The sequence below is a fragment of the Dendrobates tinctorius genome, unplaced genomic scaffold, assembly GCF_039654945.1.
Source record: "Dendrobates tinctorius isolate UK_male_01 unplaced genomic scaffold, ASM3965494v1 ptg000120l, whole genome shotgun sequence".
In the NCBI taxonomy this organism is placed as follows: Eukaryota; Metazoa; Chordata; class Amphibia; order Anura; family Dendrobatidae; genus Dendrobates; species Dendrobates tinctorius.
In genome coordinates this window covers 22,089,555-22,102,057 of record NW_027361788.1, presented here as the reverse complement: position 1 = coordinate 22,102,057, position 12,503 = coordinate 22,089,555, and the positions used below count along the sequence as shown (strand labels likewise).

The window sequence follows — 12,503 nt, the reverse complement described above, 5'->3', positions numbered from 1 at the left end:
ACATGTGACACAATATTGTCCCAAGTGAGCATGTCCATACTGGCACATATACAGTGCGTCACGCACGCCGTTACATGTGCATACATGGCATATACACATCTGGACACAATAAATGTCCCAAAAGGGACCCAACTATAAGGGGCAATAGTTATACATGGACATAAATATAACCACGCAAAATTAAACAAAACACATAACATAAAAAATTCCGATGTAAATGTCCATGTGGCAAACTGCATCAGCCACCCAGATGAACAAGTGTCTTCACGTGAAAGAATCTTCATTAGTTCTACTCCATCCATTTCAACATCTTGCTATTGAAGACTTCCTCCAAAGATAGCATGGTGAACAATCCAATAGTGAATGGAATATGTCTAAATATTATAAAGGGAAAAAATTAAAACCAATAAAATAGAATAATAGGAAAGCTAAAAAGCCACAGTGATGAATCAAATGTTCAGCAAGCGGGAACTATAGAAATGGAGCAAAGGATATGTTCTCATTAAGACCGTTTGGTTGCATAGTGCCCAGTCTCCATATCCACCGAGCTTCAAGTTGAGCTAGGCGACCAGACAATTTGCCACCCCTTATGTTTATTTTAAGAGAATCAATACCCCGAATTCTAAATGATGCAGAGTTACACTGGTGAAACTCTTTAAAATGTCTAGGCAATGTTTTTAGAAGGGAGTCATCGGTGCAAGACAGAGCAGCCTGTATACCTAATACATGTTCCCTTGTACGGACTTTCAGCTGCCTCGTGGTCATGCCCACATAAATTAGTCCACAGGGACACGTAGCATGGTATATCACGTATCGAGAGATGCATGATATCCGACACTTGATCTTGAATGTTTTTGTACCATCATGGTTAACAAACGAATTACACTGTTCAATGTTTGGACAAGCCACACACCTCCCACATGGCGAACAACCATGCCCAGTTGAAAACGCATCCAAGAAAGTGGGCATCGGACGATGGACATAGTGACTAGTCACAAGTTTGTCTCGTAAATTGCTGGCCCGCCTAAATGTAATAGAAGGAAACTTAGGAATAATTTTAGCTAAGATAGGATCAGCCTGTAAAATCGGCCACGCCTTCCTCAATGCCGTGCGGACCATCTCATGAGACGGATGAAACGAGGTAATAAACCTCACAGTGTTCTCATTTTTACGTGTCTTAACTAATGTATTCCTGTAGAGAAGATCATTACGAGTCGAATATCTCGCACGTTGATAGGCTTTCTTGACACAGCGTTTACTATATCCGCGTGACAAGAAACGTGCTTGTAAATCTTTAGCTCTCATATGAAAATCACTATCTGAAGAGCAAATTCGACGTAACCGCAAGAACTGACCCACAGGAATAGCCTTAATGAGATGATCCGGATGGCAAGAGGAGGCGTGGAGGAGAGAGTTAGTGGCTGTATCCTTGCGGTAAATATCTGTTTGAATAACCCCATCCACATCTTTCTTGATAGTAACATCAAGAAAGTTAATTTGGGATGAATCCCATGTCAAGGTAAGTTTGATGTTAAAATCATTGAAGTTCAGAACAGACACAAATTCCATAAGGAGAGGTCTTACCTTTTCACCTACTTCTAACTTTGACACCTTTTCGGCGGTAAAAGATTTAAATCTGTTTGCTAGATCCCTATTGTTTAAAAGGCATTTTTTCAATAATGATCTATACCATCTTTTCCCCACAGAGGAAGAACAGGAGGCAATAAGAACTCTTGAGGAACTAGCGGCTGAACATGATGATGACCACGGTAAGATCCCTGCATCCATTCGACCACGTTCGACAAGGTTTCCCCCCCTCACATCGTGTCCAAGCATTGATCTATTTGTACGGGTGGTAACTGAGGATTTTGGAAAAATCCCTAAGTTTGGCAGAGGTGACAATTTGACTGGGGAAGAGAGGATGAGGTTAAATTACCTTAGAAATTTGACGGATGTGGTGTTGAAGCCGGCCGATAAAGGTGGTAATGTGGTGATCTGGCCGACACAAATGTATGAGAGGGAGGTATTCCGGCAGCTGGACAATCCAGTTTGCTATAGAAAACTCACCTATAACCCCCTCTCGGCATTTGTTGCCAAATTAGATACTATTCTTGATAAAGCCATGTTTAATGGCATTATCACCAAACAGCTGGCTTCCTCACTCACCGTCAAAGAACCCACTATTTCTACATTCTACCTCTTGCCTAAAATTCATAAGAACATCAATTGTCCACCCGGTAGACCTATAGTATCGGGGAAGGGGAACTTTCTCGAAAATGTTAATAAATGGATCGACCATCTTCTTCAGCCGCTGGTCACCAGCTTACCCTCCTTCCTCAAAGACACAGGTGATCTATTGCGTAAGGTCGACGGACTATGTCTGGAGAGTGATACTCTTCTGGCTTCAGTGGATGTTGAGTCCCTATATACGAGCATTAGACATCTGGATGGCCTGCGGGCAGTCCAGTTTTTTCTCAGTACATCCACGATCCCGTTGGGTCTCAGAGACCTCATCCTGGAGCTATTAGAGTTCACTCTCACGCACAATTTTTTTGTGTTCAAGGGGTCGTTTTACCTGCAGCTCCAGGGGACTGCCATGGGGGCGGCCTTTGCGCCATCCTATGCCAACCTCTTCCTGGGGCTGTGGGAGAGGGACCTCTTCCTGTCTGATGGACAGGGGTCGATTGACCGTGTTCCATTTTGGGCGCGCTATATCGACGATATCTTGTTTCTCTGGCAGGGTAGTTCCGTCGACCTTATGGAATTTGTGTCTGTTCTGAACTTCAATGATTTTAACATCAAACTTACCTTGACATGGGATTCATCCAAAATTAACTTTCTTGATGTTACTATCAAGAAAGATGTGGATGGGGTTATTCAAACAGATATTTACCGCAAGGATACAGCCACTAACTCTCTCCTCCACGCCTCCTCTTGCCATCCGGATCATCTCATTAAGGCTATTCCTGTGGGTCAGTTCTTGCGGTTACGTCGAATTTGCTCTTCAGATAGTGATTTTCATATGAGAGCTAAAGATTTACAAGCACGTTTCTTGTCACGCGGATATAGTAAACGCTGTGTCAAGAAAGCCTATCAACGTGCGAGATATTCGACTCGTAATGATCTTCTCTACAGGAATACATTAGTTAAGACACGTAAAAATGAGAACACTGTGAGGTTTATTACCTCGTTTCATCCGTCTCATGAGATGGTCCGCACGGCATTGAGGAAGGCGTGGCCGATTTTACAGGCTGATCCTATCTTAGCTAAAATTATTCCTAAGTTTCCTTCTATTACATTTAGGCGGGCCAGCAATTTACGAGACAAACTTGTGACTAGTCACTATGTCCATCGTCCGATGCCCACTTTCTTGGATGCGTTTTCAACTGGGCATGGTTGTTCGCCATGTGGGAGGTGTGTGGCTTGTCCAAACATTGAACAGTGTAATTCGTTTGTTAACCATGATGGTACAAAAACATTCAAGATCAAGTGTCGGATATCATGCATCTCTCGATACGTGATATACCATGCTACGTGTCCCTGTGGACTAATTTATGTGGGCATGACCACGAGGCAGCTGAAAGTCCGTACAAGGGAACATGTATTAGGTATACAGGCTGCTCTGTCTTGCACCGATGACTCCCTTCTAAAAACATTGCCTAGACATTTTAAAGAGTTTCACCAGTGTAACTCTGCATCATTTAGAATTCGGGGTATTGATTCTCTTAAAATAAACATAAGGGGTGGCAAATTGTCTGGTCGCCTAGCTCAACTTGAAACTCGGTGGATATGGAGACTGGGCACTATGCAACCAAACGGTATTAATGAGAACATATCCTTTGCTCCATTTCTATAGTTCCCGCTTGCTGAACATTTGATTCATCACTGTGGCTTTTTAGCTTTCCTATTATTCTATTTTATTGGTTTTAATTTTTTCCCTTTATAATATTTAGACATAATCCATTCACTATTGGATTGTTCACCATGCTATCTTTGGAGGAAGTCTTCAATAGCAAGATGTTGAAATGGATGGAGTAGAACTAATGAAGATTCTTTCACGTGAAGACACTTGTTCATCTGGGTGGCTGATGCAGTTTGCCACATGGACATTTACATCGGAATTTTTTATGTTATGTGTTTTGTTTAATTTTGCGTGGTTATATTTATGTCCATGTATAACTATTGCCCCTTATAGTTGGGTCCCTTTTGGGACATTTATTGTGTCCAGATGTGTATATGCCATGTATGCACATGTAATGGCGTGCGTGACGCACTGTATATGTGCCAGTATGGACATGCTCACTTGGGACAATATTGTGTCACATGTGAGTTTTTTGTGGTATGCCCCTATTTCCTTTATACATCTTTCAAGCAGGGTTCCCACGTATATTTGTTATTATATTTTATGGTGCCCCTTTGTCCTATGCTGATCAACTATTTATATATATATATATACCATTAAATAATTACACAGGTGCACTATATTTAGTACACATTTTGAGTATTATTATGTTTAAATTATCTTACTGGTACTGTTATATAACGTTACATGTGGTTGCTATATGGTGTCTTTTTATTGCTACACATCGACTTAGATGTAAAGTGTTTTCCTATCCACGGTTTGTGGACCAGTCCGAGTTTTGATTATGAACACTCCCGCATATGTGTCCTTTGATATTTGTTTCATAATTATGGTCTATTATATGTTTTGTATTTTTATTTTGTACCCATCCCCTTCTATATTCCCTTTTCCAAAATGGCGGATATTGCACTTCCTGTCATGCGCAAATGCCGACTGGTCGGCCCGATGGCTGTTCCCTCTCTCTGACGTCTCGGATCACGTGGGGCCCGCGTGTTTCTGTTTCATCAGGAGGGGGCGCTGCCTCGGACATGACAGCCAGCCAGGCGGCGCATCCAATAGTTTTTGTTCTGGCACGATATAAACATCACACAGTGACATTGCCAGCCACGCCCCCTGAGGAAGGAGCAGTACGCTCCGAAACGCGCGTCGGGGTCCGGCCGCTGCATGGTTTACCCCCACTCTGTCCAGGTAATACTACAGACCCCTTGTAGGTCTAGTTATTATGAACATTTGTTCTAGATACCTTTATTAACAGTGAGCTCTTTGAGTCTCGGTTCAGTATGTAGATATATATTACAATTACTTAATTATACATGACTCTTATATGTATTGTCTTGCGGTATGACCACATGGGATTGTATTCCTGGGAGATGAGGGTGCCATACTAGGCCCTCTTTTCAGCCATTTGTGTGTCCTCCCCCCCCTCTTTCATGTACCTATGTCTTATTATATTACATATATTATTAATAAAATATTGCATTTTATATGACATTTTGACTGCTGGCCTTTCGTTCTCTTATATTTGAATTCTGTGATTGCAGTTGTCTTCATCAATTGTCCTCTATGTATATGTGTATTGGCTTATTCTATCTGCCATGTGATTTATTGTGGCTCTTTTTGGCCCCATACACATTATGTATACCACAATTCTTATTTATAGTTAGTACTAGTAGCTTGCCAGCAGGATCATGAAGTCCATGGATGGGGAGGAGTTTTCCAGCGAGATCGTGGAGTATGTGGATGGTTAATAGTTTGCCAGCAAGATTATGACGTAAAGGGATGGTCAGGAGTTTGCCATCGAGATCTTGAAGTACATGAATGGTGAGGAGTTTGCCCGCGAGATTGTGAAGTACATGGAAGGTGAGGAGTATGCCAAGGAGATCATCACATACTTGTATGTATCATACTGTGACGGTCTTCGGTAAGGAAGGGGGACCTCAAACTGTCACTAAAACTAGGACCGTAACTATCCATGTTTCACGGGTACTCTTGACGGTAGAGAGGCCCTAGTCTCTGACCTTACTATGCTCCTGTTAAACCCTGATATTTCCCCTCCCCAACCCAATGAGGCATGTGACAGAAATGTAAGGTAAACAAGGCACAAAGAAAAAACAGGGATAACGGAAAACCTCTATCATACAAAAGCACCAACCATCAATAGGAAGGAAGATAGGAACAGGGATGAATAAACTAAATGGCAGCAGGGACCAGGACATAAATACACACACTTACTACAGCAAACCACAGAACATTACTACAACAACTCTACTCCAACCACTTTAGCACACAGCACAGGAAGACAAATCTTTCACTGGCAGGGACAAGAAGGTCTGACCATTTTTTAAAGGAAGAGGTAATGATGACCAGATCATAAGCAGCTGAAATGGACCTGCGTGTTTCTGACCAGCATAGAAAGTATAGTTAACCTCTTCAGCACCAGAGGAAACTAAATCCATTTAATATGGGACACAAATCACACCATCTCTAAAGAAGACCTGTGATTCATTACCCGACGTGACCGACTAACTCAAGGTCTTCCAGGGGGACATGACACCGTCGTGACAGTATGTTATCATGACTTACATGGATGGTGATGAGTTTGCCAGCAAGATCATGAAGTACATGGATGGTGAGGAGTTTGCTAGCGAGATAGTGACATATTTGGATGGTAAGGAGTTTGCCAACGAGATTGTGACATATATGGATGATGAGGTGTTTTACAGTGAAAGCATGACAGTATGTGTGTGACAAAAGATATTGAGGGATAGAGTCTCACTGACAGCAGAGGAAGAAGCCCAAAGAGAGAGATCTAGAGGACAGTTGTAAGTGTGAGTTCAACTTATGTTAGGGTGAAGTGACCAGAAGAGACATGTTTGGGACAAATGTCTATAAAGAGACTGTAAATACGCTGTTGCTGTAAACTTTAAGCCAAGATCTGTGCAAAGATCTTTTTTATTATTGTTAAAAAGAGACTGTGTGATGTCCCTGCTCTTGTGCAATCCCGAGAGGTAATTCCCCATTCAAGACCATCTTGTAAATCAAATTGAGGTTGCAGGGTACCACACGTGTTTTGGTTGAAGGACCATTCCTGCTGATGGCATATGAGCGGAGTACAGACTTCTCGATGACAGCTGGCAGTCTGTCTTATTCAAAGAAATTAGGTGTATCATGGACAGGAGCCAGCACTTAGATGATGGATTTGCAAAGGCTGGTGTGAATATGTCTAAGTTTCTGTGAGTTATTGTTGAAAAGGAAAAAATGTTGTGATTCCTAAAGATATAGTTATCCAACACGTTCCTATTCTTCTACAATTTGAATCACATTTTCAGGAGTTATTGTCAAAACCTTGAAAAATGGCCGCTTTGGAATCACTATACACAAGTTCAGGCCTTCTGAAGTCCATTTTGTGGAACAATCAAAAAAACTATTTTAAAAAATGATTTGGAGGTATTTGTCATATATTTGGATGTAATCTCATTGCTTTAGGACACAGAACACAATTATAGTTCTACCTAAAGTCACATGTGGAGGAGAAACATTGACCAGGCCAAGACAATATAGCCCTTATTATGTTATTCAGGCAATTAGTCAAGAACACAATTTATGTAGATTCATGAGAGGTGAACATCCTATAACTACTACCCCAAGTGGATGCATTTTTACAATTGCTCATCAGTTTGGTAACAAAGGGACTGCTTTAATAACAAATCCTCAATGGAGTGCACACATCTGAGTTCTTTCCATTATCTTTGGAAGAAATCCAAAGTAGCCGCAGGGTTGGGGAGGGATTTTCAAATTTCCAGCAGCTTCGTTGATATCCTTCACTGAAATATAGACTATTATAGGACATCTGGTGATAGACAGACAGACAGATAGATAGATAGATAGATAGATATGGGACAGATAGATAATAGATAGATAATATAGAGATAGATAGATAGATAGATAGATAGATAGATAGATAGATAGATAGATATGGGACAGATAGATAGATAGATAGATAGATAGATATGGGACAGTTAGATAGACAGGTAGATAGATAGATAGATAGATAGATAATAGATTATGGATAGATAATAGAAGATAGATAATAGATAGATGACAGATAGATAGCTAGATAGATAATAGATAGAAGATAGATAGAAGATAGATAATATGTAGATAGATAATAGATAGCTAGATGATAGATAGATAGATAGATAGATAGGTAATAGATAATAATAAAGAAAGGGAATTGGGCAGCACTCAATAGCAAATTCCATGCAAAAAAACTAGCGACTTTATTGGTCCGTGTGAACAGGTTTCAGTGTTCTTCGGCCTTTGTCTAACTTGCCACCTGTTCACATGGACCAATAAATACACCAGTATTTTGCATGGAATTTGCTGTTGAGTGCTGCCCAGTGTGCACACTTTCTTTGCTTCTTTCTGTACCATAGGTTGGTGGGTTGCAACCTGTGGGCTGGCACCTGTACATTGATAGATGGAATGATAGATGGATACTGTATAAGCATAAGAAATAGAGATGGAAATGTTATTATATTTGTTGTACTTTCTACGGTCACCCACTGTTATTTTGCGCTAAATAGTACCAAAATCTAGGAAATATGACTCTCCGTAGTGATAGGTGATGCACCAAGTGCAAGTGTACATGTGGTGCATCAACCAATTCAAAATATAGAAAGATAGAAAATTACCTGCAGCTAAGGGACTGCCCGTCACAGCTCTATCTCCTCTCCTTTGGTCTGTGGTCCTGTGCTCAGGAACCTTCTTAGTTGAAGAAGATCGGTCTTCTATAACATTGCTCGTCCTTTGAGCCTCTTGACGAAGGCCTGTCCTAAAATTCTCTCGAGACTTTTGAGCCCAGCCAGTGGACACCAAAATATTGAAAACCAACAGAGTAAGAAGTAGATTCATGGTGTGTAACTTGTCCCACTAAGTTCCTACAGTTGGATGTTGGTATCTGCTCCTCTGACCTGCAAAGTGACTGCGAGAAGTTTAACCCAAAGCCTTCTCAAAGAAGATATTCCCAGGAGAGTTTAACTCAAACACAAGGTGAACTCCTTTCTCCTTCCGCTTCACAGAATTTATTTTCTGTCCAAACACACACTTCCATCACTTGTGATACCCTTCTACCAGAACTTGCACACAGCTCCAGACAGACTTTCTATGCATTGAAAGCATTTGTTGAACAAGCCTGTTGGTTTTTTTTTATCTAACTTGGGAAAGATTGGATGTTTCGGAGTGTTTGGAATATAAAATTAGCGTAGAGCATGTTGCAGCGAGGTCTGCGGCCTGGTCTCCATGAATAGGACCTCTGTTTGTTCACAAGCTATGCTCAGTATGGTTGGGAGGGGTCGGGATTACGCTCAGGTTCACACACAGCAACCTTTCTCTGCTATTTCCTGTGTAGAGTTGCTATGTAGACAGAATGTTTTCAAGATCCAGCATACGGAAACATAACACATCTCCAGTTTACCGATACGGCTTCAAGGCTGAGAAATGTATGCCTCGGAGAGGAGGCAGATGAATTAAGACATTTTCTTACATTTCTGTAAGCCTTAATTAAATATAACAGTGAAATAATTTATGTATTTGTGAATATTTATTCACTTTCCCAATAAATTACATTTTTTTTTGACTGTCAGCAAAGCGTGATTGCCTCAAGTGTTCACGTTATATAAGGCTTAAGGAGATATAAGCAGATCCATGTGTACACAGATGTTGGTCGTTCCCAGTAGATAGACATAAGGCCGTATAGTATTGAGAACACATTTTAAGGTGATAGGTGATGTATAGTCATAGTTTATAGCCTCTTTTTAGCTCTGCTAAACTCTGAAGATTATCACCTTAGAAAGTCCTCTGCAGCACACCATAGAGGCAGACTAGGCAGCTCTTATGGAGCTCATGGAGAAGGGGCTCAAGTGTAACTTGTCTATGCCAATAATTTGCAGTGGAAGGTGAAAACTTCAGGTGCTCATATACCATAGATATCTGCACTCTGAGCACTCATTTAGTCAAGAGATACAAGATGTGGACAAAAGTATGTGCCCCCTCCACATTACACCTAGAGGAGTGTGGCGCCCCTGAGGCTCAGTCGCCACAGAGGTACTGCACCTTCTCCTAAGGTGTGGTGCCCCACCATCCAGGTAAGTTGGGGGCTCCTGACCACGCTCCAACACTCGCACCCCACACAATAGAGTAGTTCAGCAAAACCACATTGCGGCTCCTTGCTTAGAGAGAAGCAGAGCACCTTTGGTGGTTCCCTGCTTGGAACACTAGACGTGCTGGGAGGTGAGTGGAGTTGAGAATACATAAAAGAGCGGGATGGTTTAGGATTACAGATCAGTCGGTCAGTCAGTCAGTGAGTGAGTCTGAGAGAGGAAGCCACTCGGAGAGGAGTGGGGATCCCTGGAAGAGGGATGGAGGAAGGAGTGCTGCAGCTGCCTCAGTGACCTGAGCCAGCTGACACGGGAAAGGAAAGAAGGAGAAAGACATTGAACTGAAGCCTGAGCTTCCATAGGAGAGAAAGACAAGTACGGAACATAGGAGTAAAAGGGAACACAGAGGACGTGGGTTAGAGGAAGAACCCTGCCTAGAAGTTCTAAGCGCAAGGCCGGGGCCCGGTCCCCGAGGTTGTATGGACACTAATGGTTCTGCAGCAGACACCGGTGGAGTAGTGGGCTGTAAATGCACTACTCCCATCTAAGACTTGAGGGCACAACAGCAACACGGATAGGGAGCCGGGACTTAGGAGTAGAGAGTCCCCGAAGCAGGCTACAGCTGTCTGTCGTGCAAGTAGAGTTCTTGGGAACATCTGTCAGGAGGAACTCCAGTGTAACTCAGTACTAGGAGATCTTCACACTTAAAGGTGCTAAAGAGGAGACGTTCAGAAAAGGCACATAAGTTGGCGTAGCATGGAAGGGAGCCTTCCATCTTGCCTGTGGGTTGACTGAGTCCCTGACCCGGAGGACACGGCACAGAAGTGGGCACTACAGACTGTGAGTAAAGCTTTGGAACTACATGCCCTGGTGTCCTCCATTCCTTCCTGCGTCCGTCCGCCTGGCACTGCTACATCCCATGCGCCAAACACTATACCATCTAAGTGTCTCCACATCTACACTGCCCTGGGACAACAGCCCTACCTGTGGAGGGCTATAACATCATTGCTGCACCACACCATCTGTCCCGGAGGATCTGTCTGCAGCGTCGGCTTAACACCTCCCTTGCTGAACACCACAGGTGGCGTCTCAAACTATTCACCTAACTACATTCTACCATTCACAACTTCCCCTATTACTTGGGCGCCCAGGGCCATGGTCCGGGTCACCGCTGCTGTAATGGGAGGGCGACCCATTATGGTGGCATGTTTAAAGGCAGAGGGGAAGGTACCAGAAGTTAGGGATAGGTTGAAGAGATGGGTTAGGGCTGGAATGATCATGTTAGTGAGGTTGGGGAGCAGGTGGGAAGGGAAGGGGTCAAGTGCACAGGTGGTGAGGCGTGATTTGGAAAGGAGATTAGTAAGCTCTCCTTCAGTGATGTTGGAGAGGAAGGTTATTAGGGAAGGGCAGAGGTCTGGTATGTGGAGCGGTTCGTGTGGTGGAACTGTAAAGGTTTGCCTTGTTTGGTCAATCTTGTTTTTGAAGTAGGTGGCAAAGTCCTCAGCAGAGATGAGGGGAGGTGGAGGTGGCAGTGGTGGGCAGAGGGGAGAGTTGAATGTGCTGAACAGTTGTTTTGGGTTGTGGGATAATGAAGATACAAGGTTTGTGAAATAGGTCTGTTTAGTAGAGGTGAGGGCTGATTTAAAGGCAAGTGTAGCATGTTTGAAAGCTTTGAAGTCGTCTGGCAGGTGTGTTTTCTTCCAACGCCGCACCGCAACCCTGGATGCTTGTCGAAGTTTTTTGGTGAGGTTGTTGTGCCAGGGTTGCCTATTGGTTTGTCGCATGAGAGGAAAGCCTGAGTCTATGGCTGATGTGAGGGTGGAGTTGTAGAAAGTGGTGGCACTGTCCGTGTTGTGGAGTGAAGATATGGAGGACAGAGGTAGAAGAGAGTCTGAGAGTCTGTGGATGTCTAGGTGTGCGACGTTTCTGTGAGGATGTGCTAGTGGCTGGACATGGGGGGCAGGTGAGAAGGACAAGGATGAGAAGGTGAGTAGATGGTGGTCAGATAGGGGGGAAGGAAGAGGTTGTGAGATTAGATAGGGAACAGAGGCAAAAGAAGATGAGGTCTAATGTATGTCCATCTGTGTGGGTGGCTGTGGAGGACCATTGAGTAAGTCCAAAGGATGAGGTAAGTGACAGGAGTTTGGAGGCTGCTAGCTGGTGGGTGTCAATGGGGATGTTGAAGTCCCCCATGATGATGGTGGGGATGTCAGAAGAGAGAAAGTGGAGGAGCCAGGTGGAGAATTGGTCGATGAAGGCAGGGGCTGAGCCCGGTGGTCGGTATATGACAGCCATTTGGAGATTAGAGGCAGAGTAAATACGGACAGAGTGAACCTTGAAAGAAGGGAGGATAAGGGAGGGTGGGGGTTGGATAGGGTTGAAGGAGCAGTTTTTAGAAAGGAGGAAACCCACTCCTCCATCTTGTCTGTTGCCAGGGCGAGGAGTGTGGATAAAGTGGAGGCCACCATAACTCAGTGCGGCCG

At 43.3% G+C, this 12,503-nt stretch overlaps 1 protein-coding gene across 1 annotated transcript in view; it reads right to left on the bottom strand.

Annotated features, from left to right (window-relative positions):
* LOC141101668 (extracellular matrix protein 2-like) overlaps window positions 1-9,163 on the bottom strand; it is a 194,337-nt gene extending 185,174 nt beyond the window's left edge. The window contains exon 1 of the mRNA XM_073590903.1: window positions 8,557-9,163. Coding sequence (XP_073447004.1) covers window positions 8,557-8,776 — 220 coding nt within the window. The 5' untranslated portion in view covers window positions 8,777-9,163. The remainder of the gene's footprint in view (window positions 1-8,556) is intronic.
* Window positions 9,164-12,503: the final 3,340 nt, after the last annotated feature.